Here is a 25,028-nt window from a genome sequence, read left to right as displayed (position 1 = left end):
ACAACAAAACTCAATTCTTGTGTTGAGAACCCACAATAATAACTATTAAATTACAAGATTCATATGGTTGCAAAATATATGATAAATGATGATGATGCTCTATAAAATAGTCTTTGACTTAAAGGAACATCTATTCCCTACATTTCCTTCCTTATCTATAGCCGTGAGGAAATGAAACAGCCATAGAGATATTTTTAAAGGCATAAACAGTATATCAAACATGTAAGTAATACTGTGTAAACTACAATAAATAATCTACAAAAGATCAAATCGTGTACAATAACACATAGGGAGTTAAGTGTATTTCATTATTTTATTAGTAGACATCAAACCAATAAAAAGAAAGATATAAGGACTCCAGGCCTAATCAAAAGAAAGTTTAATTTATGAAATCATTCTATTATGAAATTTTACACATAGACACACACACACACACATACAATATATGGGGTAGACATTTTTATTTTAAAAGGATTGTACTAACTAGTTTCACATCTGATCAAACTACTCTATTACTTACTACTTTACCACTGACTAGCTCCAAAAGAATAAAAAGGAATGTCAAACACATTTTAGACACAATAATTTATAGAAGGCATTACTTTAGATTCCCTATATGTGGTGAACATGTAGAAAAGAAACATCCAACTGTTACTATCAAGATAAATAGAAATTTGTAGAAAAATATTACTTGCTATAATACTTGAGACTTAAAAAAAACCTTCATTTACAATGTAATTACTGTTAGGTAGTAAACTTCATTTTGTATTTAATGACAACATTTATTGCAAAACATTTTAATAGCAAAAACAAATGCAAATCTATAAATAAATTTTCATCACTTACCTCTCTTAACATTTCTGCTTGTACTTGTGGACTTATCTGAAGGACATGGGCAACGTCTTTCACATTTGACTGAGATCTGTTTTCCTAAGACACATGCCTGATACTCTAGTTTGCACTGTATACAAAGAGAAAAAAATAGTTATTTAGATACATTTAGTTATCTCAATGCAAAGTAAAGAAAGGGACAATAGCACACTGGTGATTCTATTACACATGCTACGGAAAAGACAGATGACTAGTATGGAAGGAAGAGCATTACACCTGATTTCAACTCTATGAGTACTAATTCCTAAATGTGGCATTTGGAGTTAGTTTCTTAAATGTTCTCAGCCTTGATTTTCTCATATGGATCATTGGAATAATAACACTGAATCTACAGAGTTTTAAGAATTAAACAGGCGGTTTTCCTAGCGCAGTGGCTACCACGAACTGGGCTCTCAGATGTTAACAGAGTCTGAATGAAATTAGTCAAAATTATTATGGCACATGAAGTTTCGTTTTGTTTTCTTTAGTTTAGCTTAGTTTTGTTTTGATTTTCTTTGTAAACATTACTCTTTGTAGCATTTTAAGCCTGATTATCCTTAACTCATTGTTAATATTTCAGAACTGCACAATTTGACATGACTTAAAAATTGTAAATCTACTCCATCTTTTAAGAGGCAATAATTACCTTCCTACTCTAAAAGAAATAGATCTTGCTAATTCTGAAGTAATGTGATTTCTTTAGTGGCTACGTCCATGAATTTACTCAGTGCAAATTATTTTAAAATTAAATATTAGGGCAGACTTTCTGGCTCCAATCGACAAATGCACCAGTGACTAATTTAATTCAGCTCTGGCTGATACCAAGAAGCACTGAATATACCCAATGACTAATCAGATTACTCATATCTGTACAACATTTTTTCTTTGTCAAATAACTCTCTAATGGACAGGCAAAATTCATAACTAGCCTTTCAATAAATGAGTTAAAATTATTACACTTAGAATATATATGTAGTGGCTTGGTGGGCCTTTTTAGAGGAATAAACTCTTTCAAAAAATCATTTTTTTATTATTATTCAATGTTTCAGTAATTGAAGGAAATGATTTTGACTTGTAAAATCACAATACATTTTAAATGTAATTAAAATGCCTAATGGCTCATGAAAAGTAGAAATAGGTAAGAAATTATGAGCACTTTAATGAAAGCCAGATAAGTTATATAAAACTTTGAAAGCTCAGATGTAATATTTTTTACTCTAACTTCTTCTAACTTAATATTTCAGAACCCTGGATCTGGTCATATGAATATTCTGGCTCATGACATAATTTAAGAAAAGTTCAAGAACAATCGTAAATGGTATGTGAACAGACAAAGCCAAAAGTCAATATTAATTATAGCTAATATTAAATTTTAAAATTTGATAATATGTTATCTCCCTTCAAAGATGTGTTATGCCATACTCATTTACATTCTAAATGTGGTTTATTTTAAAAGTGATTTTTTTTATTCAAAGAAAATGAAAGCCTGAAAATAACTGAATGAACAACAAAAATGCATGACTTGCGAATTTAAAAAGTTTCACCTCTTAAATAACTTTCTTTGACATAACAAAAATTTTCTAAGCTGCCTAAAATTTGCATGTGATGAAATTGTAGCTTAGAAAAGGATTACTTTATAAATAAAACAATTTCTTTTTCAGAATGGTTCTACCAAACTCTTTTTTTTCTGTGTACATTTCTGTAAAGACCAACAGAATCAGAAGGATAGCAAATCCACCCCATGTTTATAGGTATAAGAATCTACTCCCTATAATTAGAAAACCATTTAGTTTTATTTACTTATGCATTGCTTTTCAAAAGCATCGTCATGAAGAATTTTATTCAAAGAATATTAGGACATTAAAAGTACTATTTTAAAATATTTTTTAGCTACACCCACTGATTGAATTTCTAATTGATGACGTTCAATTTACTTAATTATCACAAAGCTGAAATATTTATAAAGGTATAAGTGAACTAAAATATCACATAAAGGGCATGCTCATTAGTTTATAATTACCAAAAAAATGGAAATTCTGTAGAGAAAGACATGATTAATGCATTCCTGATTATCTAAGACCCTTAGCATTGAGAATACTTCAGTTAGGAGTTACTGTGAAAAGCAAGACCGCAAAATGATTTTTCAATGGGCAAAGCTGACACTTGTCAGGGAAAGTAAGTTAAAGTCATTTGTTTAATCACAGGATCAAAGAAGAAAATATGATCTTACTATAGGAGAGGTCTGGTTTGCTCATAGAAAAGACCCCACGTAATAGGGTAATAAATGCTGGGACAGGCTATTATTACAGATTTTTAAGATAATGCAATCACCGTGGCCTTGTTGGATGGCTTAAATCAGAGGTTCTCAGTTGGGGTGATTTTGCCCCCAGGGGACATTTGGAAACATTTTTGGTTGTTAGAATTGTGAAGGAAGGATTGCTGCTGACATTTACTAGAAGCCAGAAATGCTGCTAAACATCTTTCAAGACACAGGTCAGCCCCCCAAAATAAAGCATTATCTGACCTCAAATGTCAGTAGTGTCCTGATTTAGCTCTGGACAATGAATAATTAACTAAACTCTCAGGATCCCTTCCATATTTCCTTAGGAATTTTTTCTTGGTCATTCATTAAAGTAATGCAATAAGATAAAAAAAAAATGGCATAAATAAACTACCAGCTACAAGTACTTAAATTATCCAGGAAAAAAAACAAAAACAAAAACAGACAAGACAAATCAGCTAAAACAACAAAATACACAGCTTATAAATGATGACTTTCACTGAGGTATCCCTACACTGTTTGATGCATTATATTTTGATCAATGAGGTAAGATAGGTATATTTTTTTTAAATAAGTATTTCAAATGAAGTTAGAAAACTTTATGCAACTGATCAAAAATGCATGGCTAAAATGGGATTTGAGCACTATTTTATAGTGCTTCTCATGTAGAACAAGTATATAATTAGCAGTAGCTAAAAATAGCAACAATGTTCTGCTTCTTATTGTAGTGATAAAAATTTTGATTCAAGTGAAAAAATAAATTGGGAATTTGGAATATTATGAATCACTTTTTTTAGGGTTTGTTTCAATCTACCTTGGACTAATATATCACATTATACATCTTTAATACCTTAGACAACCAATATCTTAGACATGATCTGAGCTCTCATGAATAGAATTTCTCATAGTCTGCTGTAGCTAACACTTCTGCAAGTACATGTCCTTCACTTGAGTTTTTCTGATCCCCACTCTGGTGTTTCCCATGTAAAGACAACCCGAGGAGGAAAAAAAGACGTGATTTAGACTTGAATCCATTCATATGTTGGGATTTACCAATTACATACTCATGTTATTATTGTAGCATAAATAACAAGCAGGGAGTTAAGCATAGCAAAAACCTTTGGCAACCCTATGCACTAAAGTGGACACTACCCCATTGTTTTCTCTGTTTGTCACTCTACTTTTCATTAATAAATAACACCCCCTTTATATTGGACAAATGTCTCCTTTTCTCACCAGAAAATGTATTTTGGGAAACTAAATTTTACATACCAATGTTATAGCATACCTCTTACCACAGGGTCAAAGTCCTGTGACATGAGGCAGGTTAAACTCATCTTCCTACATTTTTATTCAGATCTGAGGAGAGAGAAGTAGATCCTTTACAGCGACAACACTAGAGATGTGAGCACAGATACTATTAAAGAAAATTAAAATGAGGAAAGGATGAACAGAGTCCTGAGAACATTAAAGTCCTTAATTTAAGCAATCTTTAAGGTTAAATATGCAAGTCAGTTTCCCCTTACACTTCAAAATGTTTCTATCAGACGTCTAGAAATTGAGTATTATTAAGACTAGTTGAATTTAAGCTGAGATGAGATGACATGAGGATGGTAAGGACTCTTTAACCCAGATTCAAAAATTTATAATCCCTGTCATGTAGTCATGATCCAGTAAAATAGTGCACTGGTTGGCAACTAAACTATCTGACTAAGGAGAGCAGCCAGGAAAAAATAAGCAACAAATGTATATTATTTTTTTGAATCAATATATCTCTGATTTTCCAAACAAGAATTATTTTTACGTATATTTTACTTTTCTCCCCAAATTAAACACATCTCAAAATATCAAAAGAAATTTCTCATTTGCCACAGACCTAACAATATCTTACAGTGCAACATGAGAACATACCAAGGAGAAAGCAACTTGACACATGGATTATGGACTCAGAACTGATGCAGTACTGTGTTTCAGATGGTTTCTCTCTGAAGAGTACCTGAGGTATGTACATGGGATGGCTATATTAAATTCTGCCTTAAACTCAGTTAAATCCAATGTAGTCCTAGAATGTTAGGATTGTGTATTCCCTCACCTCAGCTGAGATGTGAATATATGCATACAAAAAACCTTACTGTTGTTTATATGACTGACTGATTTGGTTGACTTACAAGATCATATGTTATTAAGTGTCTCTGATTTTGTGATCTGTGTGCACAATGCAGTGTTCATATATGCATTTTCCTCCTTGTTAGGCTGTCATTGTAAACAGGTATCTTAAACTGCAAAATCTGGTAATAAATTTAAAAATTTTAAGAATAAAAAACACAGTGTGTTTATTTTATAATTATTTCCTTTTCAAAGGTTGTACTAAATCTTTCATCAAACCAAAATTGTTGTTTAGATTATTCCAGACAAATGTCGCTTTCAATTATGAGTAAAAGTTTCAATTAAAACAAAGCCTACAAAAATACATTGTTTGGGGCACCTGGGTGTCTCAGCCATTAAGTGTCTGCCTTCAGCTCAGGTCATGATCCCAGGGTCCTGGGATCGAGCCCCACGTCGGGCTCTCTGCTCAGCAGGGAGCCTGCCTCCCCCCCCCCTCCACTCCCACTGCTTGTGTTCTTGCTCTCACTCTCTCTCTTTCTCTCTGTGAAAATAAATAAATAAAATCTTTAAAAAAAACCACATTGTTTGATGATGGATATAATATATACATGACATTAATGAAGTCATTTTAACTTACTTTGATTTTTATTTTCATTATTTATGTTAGTATAAAATACGGGCATTGACAGATAACAACTCAAACTTTCCCAGAAGGGTGCAAGGTAGTGAAAAATAATTAAGAAATGGATGAAAATAGAAGGTCATAATACTAAGTACTCCAAAAAATTAGAGTTATATATAAGAAATTATTTTTACAGATATAAACGGCAGTGAATTTTTTTAAAAGAATAGCACCTGGGTGACTCAGTGAGTTGAGCATCTGACTGTTTGATTTCAGCTCATGGGTCATGGGATTGAGCCCAGTGTGGGGCTCTGTGCTCAGCAGGGAGTCTGCTTAAAGATTCTCTCCCTCTGCCCCTCCCACTGGAGCATTCCCTCTCTCTCTCTCTCTCTCAAATAAATCTTAAAGATTTTATTTATTTATTTGAGAGAGAGAGAATGAGAGAGAGAGCGAGTACATGAGAGGGGGGAGGGTCAGGGGGAGAAGCAGACTCCCCGCCGAGCAGGGAGCCCGATGCGGGACTCGATCCAGGGACTCCAGGATCATGACCTGAGCCGAAGGCAGTCGCTTAACCAACTGAGCCACCCAGGCGCCCTCAAATAAATCTTAAAAAAATAAAAAAATAAAAAACAAATTAAAAGAACGGCAATAAGTAACAAGGGATGTATTTTAAAAGAACACACAAGGAGATGAAAGATTCAGGACAGAAAGTTGAATTTAGCTAACAAGAGAAAAGACCTTGAAGACCTCAAAGTTTTCAATGACTTTAACAATTATACAAACACAAAAATACTAAGGTGTGGTAGCTTGGGCATACATTTCAACGTCTACGGGGTTAACACACTTAAATTTTTATATTAACTATTTCAATGAACATAAAGCTTGAGGAAATTTCTTGTTTATTATGCTTAATAAATACCAAGAACCTATTTAAAATTATGTACTAATGGTCTATAGCCCCTAAACAGTTTCATGCACTGGTAGCAGTGATAATTGGAATGTGCTGGAAGGGAAAGATAGGGAAACAGTGGTGCACTTAGTTTTGACAAAAAGATAGAATCACATAAAACTTAGTTTTTCCACTGTGTAAAGTATTCCTCTTGAGTAAACCTGAGGGAGTAACCTGGGAGACATTACTCCCAGAATGCCCCCTGTTGACTCACTACAGGAATACATGTGCATCTAAGACCACAGCTCATCATACACCTTTGGAAACAAAGAATCCTGGCAATGTTGACTATGGAAAAGAGGATGGACTTGCTAACTGGGGTGATCAAAACATTATGAGGGATGAGTTTATATAGGAAAGGTGAATATAAAAAGGAAAAAACAACAAGGATAAGGTGAGACATAGATAGTGGAAGCAAACTAGTTAACCTTTCAGAAGTTAATAATTTCTTAAATATTATAAATAAACAAGTATCTTTCTAGGATACACACGCATACAAATATATCAATAACTAATTCCAAGTGTGTCTCTCTACATATACTTTAAGATATATCTTAAAATATATAAAATATATAATAAAATCTATACATTTTTAAGACTAAAAAAACAACAACAAAAAACCACAACTCAACATGAGTACATACTGATACCTCCAATTCCAATCCAACATCTCAGGATTCTTTCCAGCCTCCCATTTTCCATGTTTGTAAGTACTTTCTCCAACAATCAGAAACATAGATTTACTTATATGATCACTCTATTTTCTTAATTGCCCAAGAGAATAATCTCACAGCTTTCTAGCCATCTCTTCAGCATAGAAATTCCAGGAACATTCCCCAGTAAATACCCCACACTTCCATGCCATATTACAAAGTTCAAACTTTGTCTATCCACCACTGTCCAATGGATCCACTACCTTTGGGCCAAGGAGGGGAAGAAAGGAATCCAACTTTTTTTTTTTTCCCCTGTAGCTGCTCCACTAATTACTAAGAGAAGAGTCCTGGAATCTTATGATGTGTGAGTGAGATTTGATAATGTCTCCCTGTAGAAACTGCTTTACAGATCTTGAAACCATTTTATTATATACATACAAGATTGAATTTATTCTATTAGATTTTCTAGATGAATTAACATGATAATCATTTTGTAGTAATCCTCTTCATCTTCTATGACTTTTATTGGGAAATCTAGTTTTTCTGACACCGTAGAGCTATCCTACTATTTTGTAGTCTTGGAAGACAAGTCCCTACAGATCTCCGGTGTTTCTGTACATCTTAGGAGCATTTGATAGCCTTTTGTTTGGTATTGTATCTTCAATTTTGTTTGTATGGTAATATCCTTGCAAGGTAGAGATAATTCTGCCTCCTATCTGGAAGAAAGGGCAGATTTGTTTGTTTCCCAGTAAAATTAAAATAATGTCTCCCAATAAGCAAAGTTTGAGCAGGCTTGTTTGCAGCCCATTGTGAAATATCCAGATTTCTTTAGCTGTGATACAAACCCAATGTGTGTGGAACATCCAACTGGGGTACTCTGCATTGTCCTGTGGGACTTACGGGGAAAGGAGAATTGATGCAAATATAAACATTGTTTTCCTTGTGTCATAAGTAATAAGTTGCTTTGTTTCTGACCCGAGTCTTAGGTCTTCTGCCAGTATTCATAAACTATGGCATGCATTTGCATGTAGGGTAAAAATCTCAGACCTTTCACAGTTCTTTTGGCAATGAGGATAGGATGCTTACAGAGATATGGCTTTCTGGAAGTGAAAGGACACCAAGCCCCATGGACCAGATCAGAAGATATGAGAAGATTGTCCATGATCCAGTAGCAAATGTTCTGAATGCTCTCACCTGAGTCATGAACCAGAAGTGGAAGAAGGATCAGCCACTGTTCTATCTGCTATTGAAAGTTCTGAGCCTGAGCAGCAAGAAGTAGGATTGGCTGAAACTGTTCAAATAGTGCTTTGGTTATTGCTCACTAGCCTCCAGGCAGGAGGAGGAATGTAGTGTTATCTTGATATTAGGGTCAAGGTTTCTCTATTTCCAAATGAGACAGAGGCCATGTACACTCATCCAAATGTACTGAAGAACTTTGGGGTAGGTGAGAGATTCAAAATTTTGTGGCTATGTTGGATGCAAGCACCATCCGTCACGCCTGGTTCTGTTGGGGAAGGTGAACTTAGATTCAACTGATGGGGTTTGGGCATACTTACAATACGGAAGGTAAGCCAACATGACCTTTCTTTGGGGATTATTGGACCAATCCAGAGCATGTTGCTGTTGCTTCTACATCTGAATGTGTAGTAGGTGTTGATGTGCTATATGTTTATACTTTGCTGTCTGATAAGTGTCAAGAGGGATCCAAGAGCCAACAATTTTCTAGTGGGAAAAACTTCTTGCCATTTGCCACCAATGCATACTTATAAACTCTAATGGTCCCTGTACAGATGATGTCCTGTTTTTGGAACGTCAGAAGCTTCCGTCCCAAAGACTCTGACTGCAATATTATTATACTTCTGTCAGCAAGAATGGCTGAATGAACTCCTGACAAAATTCAGAAGCCCATTTGCTAAGTAAAGTTTTTTTAGGACTCTTTGGGTGGATTCACAATGCTCAGTCTCACCGATAGTGAAGGAAAACTGTTATCTCTTTGGTCATCACTGCCAAAAAGCAGTCCCAGCACCTAACTGGGCTTTTGGGGTATTGAAAAGAGTATACTCCTCCCTTGGATATTTTACTTCTTCCTTTATATCAGCCAAATTAACAGGCTTATTTAGAAGGTGTCCAACAAGCTGTGTCATACTCCTGACCTTTTGGGCCCCACTACCTTAAAGAACCCTTTCAGCTATAAGCCTCTGTTGGTACTTTTTTCAGGTCATGCTGTTCCCATTCCAGTTCCATCTGCTGACTCTGGCTATGTCATTTTGTCCTGTGAAACCAACATGCATCATACGTTTGACTTTTTGGACTATTTGTAGCCTGACAACAGTGCAGCTTTTATCATAAAGTTACTAAACAGGCTGACAAGTAAGGTAACTAACAGACCTTCCATGTCCCTTTACTGTCCTTGGGCATCTGATATTGTAAGCATTGGTATGGTCTCTTCAAAAATCTCAAAAAGGTTTCTGACTCTGCCTCCCTCACTTTAGCAAAGCAGTTTGGTCACTGAATTTTGCTGTCTCCAGAAAGGAAACTTACCCTCTCAGCAGGTCCCTTACTAATTAACAGGATGAAAAGAGGTTATAGATACCTTTTTCAGATATTCAGGCTTTTTCTTTCCTTCTTCTAATAGCAACCTCAGGCTGGCCTCGTTGCTGTACCCCTGCAGATGACAGCTTGTCCAAAGGGGACCTTGGAAATTCAAGCTTAATTCTGACTCAGCCACCTGGATTGTCTTGTTGGATTAACATGGTCCTGGATCACACTGCTCAGTAAGTCCCCTGACGGTAGTCCATGCAGCTAGAAGTTGGGAACACAATGTGTCTCTCTTTTACTTCCTTTGTCCCTGCCGGACTGGACTCCTATAGGTGAAATATTTACGTATAGAGTTTAGGGGTTGAGAGGAAGAAATGGGGCATTTTACTTTCTGTAATGGGGCACACTAATTTTGTGTTTATGGAGGGAGAGCAACAACCTCAGCACAAAGGGAGGGAACACCTTAGACCCTGAGAGAAATGGCGGAGGGAGAGAAATTAATGATCTTTTGTCTTTCAGAACCACCCTTGTTTCTTTCCTCCTCAAGGAATGTGCCCTTGTATGGTTTTCCCAAAGGGTTGCATATGCTTAAACTTAACTGCTGGATTTTCCTTTCCCTAGACATTTCCTTCTCTACTCTGCTTCACCTAAATGAAAAGTCTATCAGAAAGATAAAGGAATGGCACCAGCTCCTGAACCTCCCAAGCAAAGCACCTGCCAATACCTCCCGAAATCTTTCTCATCTCCATTCTCAGTCATTCAGTGAGATGGCTCAATGCCACCAGTTGGTTGCTTCGAAAAATAGGACAGGTTGAACAGACTGCTTTCCAGCATCACTCCAAAAACAAGGAGTAGAATCAATTATTCTAATTCAATTGGAAAATCAAGCATCTTCCAGTGGGCTGGAAGGTCACATTTGATGTACTATCAACCTGTGTCCCTGGAAAAAATGTAGTTCTTAATTACAGGTCACAGCAGTTTTAATAATATTTTGTTTCCAGGACACCATGTGCACTGCTGGGACAGTTCTCTTAAATGGAATCCAGGCATAAATATGCCTCCGTACAGAAAAGATGGTGATTTGCACTTCAGCAGTGGTCTAAGAGAACTTCACGTTTAGGAAGCAACACCGGTAGATCAGGTAGCTCTCAGGAAACTGACATCTCTCCTCAATGAATCTATACTTAGTGATTCAGTTCCAAGTGGCAATCTGGACTCATTTTTTATGAGCACCTTGCAGGAATTTCTTTCTATAGCACAAAGTACCCGATCAGAAAGAATCTTAAGTGATCAATGATACCACATTGTTCCTAGAAGGCATTCAGGTCACCCTCAACTCAAGTGGGAGTCTGTGCAATCACTAAAGCATCCTGCTATACCCGGATTAGATCCTCAAGCCAAGTACAAAGACTAAGAGAGAAAATTGAGGCAAAAGCCACCTAGATTTCTAAGGTAAACCTTGATGATTTATGGGGCTTGTTCAGGTGGTTGGGCAAGGACCCCAGAGCAGGAAGGGAGACATTGTTGAGGCAAATATTGTATGTAGATTGGTTTCATTCTTCTGCTTGGAGCTTCCTTGCTGCTAGCCTTAAATAAATGCTGCATGAGACAAACTGAGTGGATTTGGTCCCAGCATCTGTTGATCATGTTAGTTGGAATGGTTGATGGAGTGGTGTATTTATAGGTAAATTCTCTGGAAGCCAAAAAGATGTGGAAATGAGAAATGGGGTATTGTTTGGAGGTAAGTCTCCATGGGTCGCTCATATTTCTGCATATCTTGCAATCAGAGGCCTAGGCTGTTTTGTTCTGTACAATCTTTTCAAGGATTTTTGTGTAGAAAATTTGGACAATATTTTCTCCTGAAGTACTTGTTTTGAAATTTTAAAAATTTTCTTTCAATATTTTAAGTGTATTTTTAAAATCCCATTAATCCTTTGAGATAATTTTTGTTAGTGTAATGATATAATATTTTAAACTTTTTTGGTCTGGTTAGATTTTATTTTATTAATCTGTCATTTCACTACAATGTGTCTAGATTTAAATTTCTTCTTATTTATCTTATTTATCTTGTGCACATTGTACTTCCTGTATAGTGAATTCATGCCTTTCAACATTTGTGGAAAATGTTCAGTTTTTCTTTTACTATCCTTCTCCACCTTATTATTTCTGGTTTCTCCTTTTATATTTCAGAACAATTTTTTTTATACCTTTTCATTCTACTTTCTATTCTTTATTTCCCTTTTTGGATCGTTTTTCTGAAGTATTTTCTGAAATATGTGAGCTGTTTTTCTGAAATACACACAAACATATATAATTACATATATAACAGTTTATTCTTGTTACATATATTTTCTGTTTTATACATATAGGTCTATATTCACATACACACATATACTGTAGGTCATTAATTCTCTTCATCTAATCTGATATTTAATCTATCCATTTAGTTTTGTTTTTTTTTTTAAGATTTTATTTATTTATTTGACAGAGAGAGACACAGTGAGAGAGGGAACACAAGCAGGGGGAGTGGGAGAGGGAGAAGCAGGCTTCCCGTGGAGCAGGGAGCCTGATGTGGGGCTCGATCCCAGGACCTGGGATCATGACCTGAGCCGAAGGCAGACACTTACCGGCTGAGCCACCCAGGCGCCCCATATCCATTTAATTTTAATTAAAAAGTTTTATTTTAATTGAATAAATTATATTTGGTTCTTTTACAAATTTAGCATTTTTTGAAATTATATTGGTTTTGTTTGTATATTTCAAAATCACTTTAAGTCGTTAAACATTTCACGCATTAAAAATATTTTACATAGTATTTGTATGTTTCAATATACCTACTTGTTTGTCTAATGATTTTAGTATTTTTTTTATTTTTTTTTAATATTTTATTTATTTATTTGACAGAGAGAGACACAGTGAGAGAGGGAACACAAGCAGAGGGAGTGGGAGAGGGAGAAACAGGCTCCCCACGGAGCAGGGAGCTCAATGTGGGGCTCGATCCCAGGACCCTGGGATCATGACCTGAGCCGAAAGCAGATGCTTAACGACTGAGCCACCCAGGTGCCCCGATTTTAGTATTTTAGATATCTGAAACTTAAATATGGTTATGCTATTATTGTTTTTGGCATTGTTCACTCTTGCTCGTGTTGTCTTTTCTCATTTTGTTTATTAGTTTATTTCTGTTATATAAGCATGTCACTTCCATTTATAATATTTATTTACTTATGTGTGAGCAAAGAGTCTGCAAACTAAAATCTGGGGAATCCTTAGGAACTTGAATTACCAATACTTTTCTACAGAAAAAATTTATGTTGGGGTTCCAAATATCAAGAATACTGCCTACATGAAATCCCTTAAATTTTACTTCTTATACTGGAGCTTTCCTGACCTCTGCTTGGAGGTAGTGTAATCCAAAAACCCAGATGCATAAAGAACAGGTTCAAAGGTATAAATATTATACCATAATAATAGCCTTATTACCCAAGGCTACTTCAGAGAGAAACAGGCTACTTTTCATATTCTTAGTTCTCAATGACAGATACTTTCTGCTTCATTTTTACTGGGCGTAAATCTTAAAAAAATAAAAATAAAAAAAAGTAAAATACTAAAATCATTAGACAAACAAGTAGAATCTTCTAATTCGTATACATCACAATATTTTCATGTAAAACCTACTGTAACATTCTTTTGCAAGGTGTTCATCTTCAAATTTCCTGATTCTAGCTATTGATAGTATTTTTTTCCTCCTAGTTTCTATATTATAATTTCTTGCCTCCCAGTTTCAGTTCGCTTTTGTTTAATTGACTTGCTTCAGATGCAATAGCATATTTAATCCATTGCTAATTCACATAATAAGGCTAATTTCCTTGGTAGAGCACATTTAGGGTGGAGGGAAATTAAATGACATTACGACATACAGTGATCATAGAGTATTGTGGGAAAATACAAATTTGCCCATGTAGTCACTGAAAAGGATATGGCAGGCATACACCATTGGATCAAAATCTTTTAGATTTAGATTTATTGATTATCAATATTTCAAAGACAAATGTGTGAAACAGACATAGATTTGCCAACTTTTCATCTTCCTAAGGTGTTAAAAATAATTAAATAAATTAGTAAAATTACAAAAAAACCTATAATATCACTTGAGTTTTGTGAAAGGCCAATTTAGCACAGTCACTAACACAAAAATAAAAAGGTTATAATCTCAAAAACACATCAAAATATAAATTTAAAAGTTAGTTAAAACTTTATCCTACACTCATTGAATGGCAGCTACCAACATATATAACTCAAGAGTCTTAAACAAGCCAAGCAAGTGTGCCTATGTCTACGTTAAGGTTAAAGAAAGAGAGGTATAACATAATCAATAGAGCAATCTCCTGGAGAAAAAGGGGCAGATATTTGGAGTATGGAGAGAGATTAGAGCACTAACATTCAAAAATACAGTGTGCTCGCTTAACTTCAACAAGTCACCTTCCAAAGATAATTATGGTATTAAAGTATATTGTAGTAGAAAATAAAAATGAAGTTAAATTTCTTCAATATAATACAAGTTGCAGAAAAATGATTTAGTGAGTTAAACAATTTAGAAGCAAGGCAAAAATGTCCATTGCCATAGCAATAACATATTGCATTATTTATAACTGAGAAGGTGGAAGAATTGTCTGAATATTTAACAATAGAAGCAGTTAGTTTGCTCTAACAATCCTTTTATAGACATGGCACGTAGTTTTCATGCTTAAACCTAATTTTCTTAATTTTCCTTTTTCTTTTTGGAAAACAAAAATCATTCATCACTATAAATTATTTCCCTTACCTTTCTGTGTGCATTTAAATACACTAATAATATGAATGAGTATATATAAAATGCTAAATGCTCAACACTTTATATTCCATACATGTAGAATATTCTGAGAAGAAAATAAATCCAGGATTGAAGAACAAAATAATTAGAATTTATTTTTACTCAATATTTTCCTTATGAAATTTCCTTATGAAAACTCAGTGATTATTTCTAAATAACTTGTTCATATTCAGCTGATTAAGAAATTATATTTCACCTTTATTTGGTAATGATATTTAACCCAAACATGTAATATTTACAGAAGAAGAACATATTAGTTAGTTTCTCCTGAATGAATATTTTTTTGGTTAACAAAATTACATTGGAAGTTCACCCTCAATTGACCTCCAGGGAAAAAATTGATGTCCATAGCATGCTAAACACTGAACACTAATAAATGACTCCAAACTTCCTCATTTCTGTAAGCTGAGTTTTATGCTTACCACCACTTCACTTTTTTTGTTCCTAAAATCTGTTCCAATAAGTTAATATCATAATTATATAATTTAACTAAATATGACTTAATATGCTTAAGTATCAGTGCATAATACAGGGTTGGGTTTCCCTGAAAACAATGTTGAATGTCTCAGATCCAATGAAGACGAATATTCTTTACAAAGTTCATATCTAAATAAACATGTACAAAAAATTCTAAAAAACTGGGAATTGAGTTTTGTAAAAATTAAATAATATTCTACCCATGAGGTTATCTTTTAGACTCTTGCTCCATTTTAAGTGAAAATTTAGGAATTCACTTATTTCCCAACAACTGAAGACAACAGAGTTTGCATTTTGTGCTTCGATATATGCTGATGTGGTAAGAATGGGGAGTGTTGGAAGCCGGATCAATGTGGGGGAGTGTTGGAAGCCACATCAATGTAAGGACGGGAAAGCTTTAGAACTCCCCACAAATACAGACATTTATCTCACAGAACATGGTATCTTATCAGGCACCTGCATACTGTGTAGAAGTTTGTACTAGATGTCTTATTGAGTTCCTTTCAAATCTGAGATTTTATGATAAAGTTCAGTCATATTATGTCCTCTAATGTTCAGTGGTCTATTAAGAGCTTCTCCCAGTCAATGATTCTGTTAACATGCTGTAGTTAGAATCTTGATCAAGTTGGCATACCTAAGCCGAAAATACAACCTAGCCTACACCGAAAAGCAGTTCAAATAGAAACAGTGTACATCTGTTTCTGAAGGTTGATCTTCCAACATAAAATTATCTCAGCTTAGACAAAGTATTCAGAGGAAGGTACAGTACAATTAAATACTAAATATTAATAGATGCAACACATCAAAATGGTGAGGTGTCAAGAAATTTGTTATCTTTTAAAATGTACAGAGGACTACTAGAATTAGCAACTATTACTAAGAGAAAGTAATAGAATACCTCAAATATGGACAAAATAAAGAAAAATAAGACATAACAGTAATATGTTGAAACAAAATGGGATTTTTTTCAAGATGCAACAAAAAGTAAATGCTTCCCCATTAATGTTATTGTTGGTCTAGTTTATTTAAAAAAATAAGAATTCAAAAAGTAATCTGTAGGGATGCAATAATCTGAAGGGATGCAACAGTGGTTCTCAACTATGCCCACACATAAAAATCACCCAAGGAGGTTTTAAAATTCAGATTCACAGGATCCCATCCCAAAACAATTTAAATAGCATGTCTGTAGCCAAAGTTGGAAGCTCCACTATAAAATGGTTAAGCTTTCTACTTGCCTTCCCTCAAAACACACACACACGCACAATTTCTTATAAACAGTGTTAGTTCCTAAAGAATTCACCAGTATTAAGCTCAATTGCCAAGCAGTGCATGACTAAATATGAAAAAAAAAAAAAAGTTCAAAATCATCCAGTGTGTTGTCCCCAGGGAGTTTATATTATCAATGCCATGCTGAGTTCTAAAACACTAATACTACTTATTGACTTCTTCCCAGCAAATGTAGTATCCAATTCACACCAGTCAGTGACAAATATATCCAAGGTCTAATATGGATACTCTATTGGAGAACAATTCCTAGTTCTTAATAAAGCAACACAATCAAAATAGACTTTGCCTGAAGTAAAGAAACCAAGACCTTTATCTTTTGTGTCAATTTCAGGAACAATTACCTCTCAAATAACCTTGAACAGACTTATATTTTTATTTTTCTGGCATTGCTGAATTTAAAAGAATTCAGAAAACATTTGTTCTTTAAAAAGAAAGATTAACTAGGATTCTATAAAAAGTGTCAATTGTTTTTCTTAACAGGTAAAAATCAGATGTTACAAAAATAGTTCTCACAAAAAAATCACAAAAGTCCCAATATTTTTCCAAGTAAATCAATTTTTTCACAATCTTTCATCCTTTCCTTTGCTTTCTTGTGTATACATTTTTAAAATACTCTGCTGAGGATTTCTAGACAAGCTGACAAGTTCAGAGCTTGAACTCCAATAAAATAATTATTCCAAATTGGTCACACTGTGTAATGAGATGTACTTTCCAAAATTATATCTTAGGGCATTTGACTAAAGCCTTCCTTTGGATACCTTGTGATAACTTTTTTCTTACCCCATCCCTCAACTCCTGCACCTGTTATACTTTGTAATGACCTCATCTCCAATTAAGTTGTACAGTGGAAACATGATTTCTAATTTCCTCTCCATAAATTGAGCTGAAGGTAATGAGGAAACATTGTGGAGCTAAAATAGAACCTGAAGGAAGATTATTTGTAGTAGTAAAACAAACAAACAACTGTATATGCAAGGGAACCAAAATATAGAAAAATGTTAGGAAGACCAGGAGAGCAAGACTGGGCTTCCATCCTGGATGTAAGGTCCCACACTCTGGGCCGATAGTACCCGGCTTCTGGCCAGTATTTAACATATCAGGAATACTTAGCTGAGGGATTGGAAACCTCAGGTAAGGAGTTTCAAGGACCATACTAAACCTAGAATTTGGAGTTCACCATTCCTGTGAATTCAAATGCCCATGAGTCCCCCAAAGCTGTTTAAATCTCCCCCTGTCAGAATTGGCTAAGCCTATTGACAAAGTTGAGTGAGCCAAGAGCCAAAATAAATATCTGTGACCCCTGCACCAATCTTCTGTTTTCATCTCTGGTAAGTAGATGCTAGAGAAATAATCAAATTACCATTTCAAGAAGGCATCTGTTTCTGTGGTCTTTGTTCTTGATCCAATATCTAAATAGCCTAGGGCAATACTTTGTTTTAGAGAAAAGGGAAAAAAAATGATAAGGGCCTTATTTTGAATTTCCAATCCTATAAACTTTTAAAAAACTATTATTAAGGATTGTTTAATATAAGTTCTTATTGGGCTAAGATCTCCATTTAGTTTGCATTGTTTTATACAGCTCAGCCTCACTGCTCTAAGATTAGTATTGGTGGTCTAAAGTGGAAAACTCACCAAGTTAAATTAGAATCAGTAGAAATGAGGATGGTGATTTGGGATTTACTAAAAGTTCATATTCATTTGAACCACGTACTTTCCACATCTTTTTTGTCAAGGCATGCATTGAAAGTGATACATATGCAAAGAAATATTAAAATAATAATGCAATGGTTTATTATTCAATGGATTACTCAGAATGGTTACAATTCAATGGATTACTTAGAATGGCTTTATTAACAGTATTCATAAAACCATATGATTTGTAAGTTGGGGGGCGCTTCGAGGATGCTTAGTACAAAGAAGAATGGGGAAACCCCATGGAATTGGAAATATATGTGAATTAATCTATTTATGATAGGTATATTTAATCTTGGGTGGGAATATGATTGCATTTCTCCAAAATCATCAAACAAAGCCTCCTGTCTGGTTCCAAAAGGAAGAAATCACTCATGATTATGTTTGTGTTCTGTGAAAATAAATTCGAACAGAACTGATCACCTACTAGGAACATCCTTAAGAGAGCCCCAAACAAACAGGTGGTAGACTAACATTAGCACGTTCCCAGGGACACTCTGGACACAAACATACTAGTACCTCCAGCACATACCCTTCTTTTTTTTTTTCCTTTTTTTTTTCTTTTTTTTTTTTTTTTGGAGATAGAAGGAAGGTTTTCTTTTTTTTTTCTTTTTTCTTTTTTTATTCTTATGTTAATCCCCATACATTACATCATTAATTTTAGATGAAGTGTTCCATGATTCATTGTTTGTGCATAACACCCAGTGCTCCAGGCAGAATGTGCCCTCCTCAATACCCACCACCAGGCTAACCCATCCTCCCACCCCCCTCCCCTCTAGAACCCCGTTTGTTTTTCAGAGTCCATCGTCTCTCATGGTTCGTCTACCCCTCCGATTTCCCCCGCTTCATTCTTCCCCTCCCGCTACCTTCTTCTTCTTCTTCTTTTTTTTTCTTAACATATATTGCATTATTTGTTTCAGAGGTACAGATCTGAGATTCTAATGTTGAAAAAGACAGGCTTATCCTAGCTAGATGCCAGTAAAAATTACAGTCTCTCCCTTGATTCAACCTGTTCAGCAATGAATGTACAATCTTAATTGAGTACAATTAAGTACAATTAAGATTAAAATTTGCTTGCCATGTAGCTCTACCCACCAATTTGAATATTACAATCTGCAACCTTTGTCGTCATTGAATAAATCAGTATCATGATTTACACATTATCATGTAGGATTTGATAATATGAGATAGATTCATTCTCCCTTGTGCCAAAAGCATGAATTTTCTTAACTGTCAAAGCTGAGATTCTGGACCATGGTAAATTCATCAAGATCAAGGTTATATGGAAATGACCAGTAACAGTCTCCATTCTCTCCTAGCAATACACACCTTTAAAACCTCAGCAAATTATCACATCGCAGCTTCACCAAGATAACACAGTACTTAGCACCAAATAAGTACTATGCATATATTTATTGACTGGATGAATCTATCTTATCATTGCAGTGCTGTTGTTAAGATTAGTGATTATAAGTGCAAGTGTAGCTTGTGAGGACATATTTACTAGGAGAAGGGATGGTTCATAAAGAGGTATCTACAAAACAAAATGTTCAGGTAACTAAAATTTTTTGGAACTCCCCTTGCAGTAAGGAAACTCAGATATGAACTGAAGTAAAGTTATTTTGTAGTTTTCATGTATTCTATTTAATGTGAATATTCATCTAGTTCCTTAGTAAGATATTGATATGTTTAATAAAAGGGAAATGTCCCAATGGGGACAGAGTACAATATGTTACATTATCTTTTAAAAAAAAGATATAATTTTTAAAAATCTAATTTCATAAATTTATCTGGCCCCAAAATTTCATGTAAGAGCTTGTGAGACTACATTCCTTTCTGTCACATAATCAAAGAAAATTTATCAATGTCTTATTAGGTAAAGTTCTTAAAAATCTATATAACTGAATAATATGGGACACCAAAAAAAGAGGCAGAATAATGTAGAGGAGAGAATAGAGACACAAAATCAGAGATGGCAACACATCTTGATTTCAATGTCAGTAAATATGTGACATTTGCTATATCTTTCTGATCTTTGGTTTTCTCATTTGTTAAAAGGAATTTTTGGAGGCTTTTTAGTAATACTCTAGGAAATAACATATGAGATAAAAGAAGTAATGATAATGACAGATGGTAGCTGCTATTGCTGTTATAATGATAATAATTGTTAACATTATGCTATGACATGGTTACATTTCTGACCTCTTTCATAGCAGCAACAAAGAAAATGTTGCTTTTAACTGTTCAGAGTGTTCACAACTTTAGTATTTCAAATTTTAAAAATTCTGATATAAGAGAAACCAATACACATTAAATCAGATTCCAAACCAGTGAGATTATTTGCATTGTTTTAAAAGCTAAATAAATTATTTGGATGACTACATGGGAGAACTAATAATTTTATTCATTTAATAGTAAATACACATTACATGTTTCATATGAAATGACTAAATTGTCTTTACCTGAGAAGAGTAGGTATGACCATCTGAACCACACACAGGGTTGGTATAGACCACTGGGCACTGCTTGCAGGTGGATGATACGGGACCCCTCCGTTGCTTATGGCCTACTCCTGCATCTTTCATGCTGTTAAAACAACAACAATAACCATACTTAGTGAATTTTTTAAAATACATAAATTGATATTAATGCCATGCCTTTTCTTTATGTCATTCCAACTCTTGAAGGCAAATTATAAACCGTAAACTCCATGCTCATTTTCAATGCATTAATCAATATGGTATTCTTCATTATAATATTTTATTTCATATATCAAGATAGTCCCATAATAAAATAAGAATATATTCTTTTGAAACATTCTGCTGGTCACATAGTTATGTTTAATGATACAGATCTTTTGTTTTAATTTGTAGCTGTGATGTATTTTTGATAATCCCCGAAACAGAAGCAACAATTGCTTGGCAATAAAGAACTATTCCATTAAGAAGAGTAACTGAAAAGAACACCTAATTCCCCAGGTATACCCAATGTACCTGAAAATAAGAGAAGCTTATTTTAAGAGAAAACAGCAATAAAGAACTTTTCCAGCAATGACTAAAATTTAGAAAGCCAAATTAGTAGGTTTAGTGATAGCCAGCCCTCTTTTTATTGTGTAGAAATAACTCAAATAGATCCATTGTGAGGCTTTGATCTAGAATAACTTGGGAAAACCCATTCTTTTCTGTTACCTACACTTAGAATTACTTGTTTTTCCACTTTGATTAAACTGCTTATTGCTCTGCCTATTTAGGTGAACGGTTTACATACAGAGGGTAAAGTGCTAAAAAATAAGAAGCAAAATAATAGGGAATCTATTCAAAAACATTTAATATTTAGAAATTCTTTAATAAATCAGTACTCATTCATTAAAATTGTTTGTAGAGAGAGTAATTTGATGTGTCTACTGTGATGAGAAAAGATGTTTTACTAGAAACATTTGCTTCTATTTGCTTTTCATTTTTTTCATGAATAAGTCAAACCTACAAAAAAGTAATCCTGAAATACTATTAAGAAATATAGTAATATTTTTATTATAGGGGAAGAATTTCAAACTGTGTTTGAAATTTTAATAAAATTTGGAGGGACATTGAGAAAAAGGTTTTTTATTCTCTCTTCTTCTCCCCCCAACCCTGCTTCTCTCAAAAATTTTTCATGAAACTATCATAGCTCTTAACACTTCTCTTAATGTCAATTTTGTAAATTTTGCCCAAAGACTACTTTAAAATTTTGTCTGGCCACAGAGTTCATGTCATAAGAATAAAATGGGAAAAATAACCATGCTGCTATTACTAATTAAATAACTGGCACAAAATTCTAATGGGAATTAAAACAATAATTAGAAAACTTGGAACATTACTCTATAACACTTCAGACTTATAAATTGTAGAAATGGAGAGCAGAGGGAAATAAAAAATATATATATTCTATTTGCATTGTTCTTTCACATTGTATAATCAAAAAAGGCATAAAATTATGCAATCAGATACCTTAGGAGGAATTATTACCAAGTTCGGTTTCCTCATCAATAGAAAGTATTTTATTAGAAAGTATTAGAAAGCATTTTATTAGAAGAAGCTGTATGCTTTGGGATACATATATATATATATGCCATATTTATATAAAACAACCACTTTAGTTATCCTTATTCTCTTCAAAGCCAACATTGCTTTCCAATTCCTAAAGTACACCAATAAAAATGGTATTTTTATTTAGACTTCATCCTAGTTAGAATTTGCTGAAGTATCATCAACATTATAAACATTATAATATTGCATATATTTATTTGTACCAGCATTTTGAATGAGTTGATGCCAAACTATACCATGTCCCAAACCAGTATTTACTTATGTTTATTTTTAAATAAATGCATTAGATGAGGGTAAGCTAACCAATATTCATATTTTAATATATACTATTTATACCATAACACCTGGAGAATGAACTGTGAATTATGAACATTTTATTATATTCCGTAAATCCAAAAGAAAGCACTTAGCATTTTGTCATCATAAGATAGTCTTTATAGAATAGACTTTACACTTAACAAAATAGTCTAGAAAATTTGAGCCTAAATTTGAAATCTGAAATTCTAAATATTACAGTTTTTATGTGTTCTTAAATCATCTCAGACTGATGTAATTTACACATGAAGAAAATTAATTATTTTGTTTTCTGTAGAAAGACAACTTACATTTAAGCACATAAAGGGCAATATAGAATATACTTTTTCTAGCCATGTATTCATGTTAGAATTAAGGTATAAATACAAATGAATTTTTTAGGAATCTTATTTGACAAAACAAATACTTCTACAAATTCATAAGTTGATTAACAATGTACTAACTGGAGTCACCAGGTATACACAAATAAGACATGTGCTTTCTTTATTTCAAAAATCAAAACATCTATAATTGAAAAAATAAAAGAGTTACATGTGAAAGCAAAATAAACAGTATAACATGGTAGACACTGGAGGAAAAATAAACTATCATTAACAGAGGCTTTAGGATTCTGAGTAATGCTGATCATTTCTTTTTTTTTTTTTTACTTTTTTTTAAATTTTATTCTTATGTTAATCCCCATACATTACATCATTAGTTTTAGATGAAGTGTTCCATGATTCATTGTTTGTGCACAACACCCAGTGCTCCATGCAGAATGTGCCCTCCTCAATACCCACCACCAGGCTAACCCATCCTCCCACTCCCCTCCCCTCTAGAACCCTCAGTTTGTTTTTCAGAGTCTATTGTCTCTCATGGTTCATCTACCCCTCCAATTTCCCCCGCTTCATTCTTCCCCTCCCGCTACCTTCTTCTTCTTTTTTTTTTTTTTTCTTAACATATATTGCATTATTTGTTTCAGAGGTCCAGATCTGAGATTCAACAGTCTTGCACAATTCACAGCACTTACCAGAGCACACACCCTCCCCAATGTCCATCACCCAGTAACCCCATCCCTCCCACCCCACCCCCCACTCCAACAACACTCAGTTTGTTTCCTGCGATTAAGAATTCCTCATATCAGTGAGATCATATGATACATGTCTTTCTCTGTTTGACTTATTTCACTCAACATAATATCCTCCAGTTCCATCCACGTCGTTGCAAATGGCAAGATCTCATTCCTTTTGATGGCTGCATAATATTCCATTGTATATATATACCACATCTTCTTTATCCATTCATCTGTCGATGGACATCTTGGCTCTTTCAACAGTTTGGCTATTGTGGACATTGCTGCTATAAACATCGGGGTGCACGTAGCCCTTCAGATCCCTACTTTTGTATCTTTGGGGTAAATACCCAGTAGTGCAATTGCTGGGTCATATGGTAGCTCTATTTTCAATATCGCTCAGCATCAGGGAAATCCAAATGCTGATCATTTCTAAAGGCAGGAGTTGGGCAAGGCTTTGCAAATATCTTGCTGCGCCTTAACACTTCTCATTGCCCCACCTGTCAACTAGCTCTATGTGGTATCTCTACTCATTCCATTCACCATGGAAGACATTTTTGCATCCCAGAGTCTATTTCATCAAAGTTATCATGTGATTCAGAATTTGTTTGATTTGGTATCAGGAATGCTCCTCAGAATTAACATTACTCACAATCTTGTCTATTAAAATACTTGTCTTGCTCTTAGGAAAATTAGTGAAGTAGATGAGGTTATAACTGAAAATGTCTAAGGTTTAATTTAATATCTATGTAGTGTATGTAATACATAAACATATATAATATTTAATATCTATGTAGTTTATGTAATACATAAACATATATAATTACATGTAGTGGAGATTTTCTTTTTTTGTTTGATTTTTAATTACATTTTGAAGGTCCTATTTAAGGAAGAACAATTGTGCTTCTAAGTGAGATACAGTCAAGGAAGTCCAAGATGGGCAAAGTGAAGGGCTTAGGAAAAGGCAGAGCTGGCTCAGGCTATCAGAATTGAGTGTCTGGCATCTGTGGCAGGAGGAATGACAGGTAAGAAACTAGCATAAGCAAAAGCATCACTAGGCATATTATTCTGAGTATTCTAAATGTAAAAGATTGTTAACATTTGAAAGTAAGTCTAATTTTTTGATATACCAAAAGCCATTAGCAGTTAATTATTTTGAATTATTATCAAAGGGGGCAATAAAATTTCCCCCCTTAATGAAGTACAAAATTCAAGCTGGTTGCAAAATTCTG

At 34.1% G+C, this 25,028-nt stretch overlaps 1 protein-coding gene across 1 annotated transcript in view; it reads right to left on the bottom strand.

Moving 5' to 3' along the window:
• SPOCK3 (SPARC (osteonectin), cwcv and kazal like domains proteoglycan 3) overlaps positions 1-25,028 on the bottom strand; it is a 477,033-nt gene that overhangs the window by 158,755 nt on the left and 293,250 nt on the right. Inside the window, exons 5-6 of the mRNA XM_035022754.1 lie at positions 20,808-20,931; positions 847-961 (exon numbers count right to left, since the gene is read on the bottom strand). Of these exons, the coding sequence (XP_034878645.1) occupies positions 847-961; positions 20,808-20,931 (239 nt within the window). The remainder of the gene's footprint in view (positions 1-846; positions 962-20,807; positions 20,932-25,028) is intronic.

Source organism: Mirounga leonina, unplaced genomic scaffold (genome assembly GCF_011800145.1).
Source record: "Mirounga leonina isolate KUSES-001 unplaced genomic scaffold, KU_Mleo_1.0 Mir_176, whole genome shotgun sequence".
NCBI lineage: Eukaryota > Metazoa > Chordata > Mammalia > Carnivora > Phocidae > Mirounga > Mirounga leonina.
This window is presented reverse-complemented; position numbering and strand designations above follow the sequence as displayed.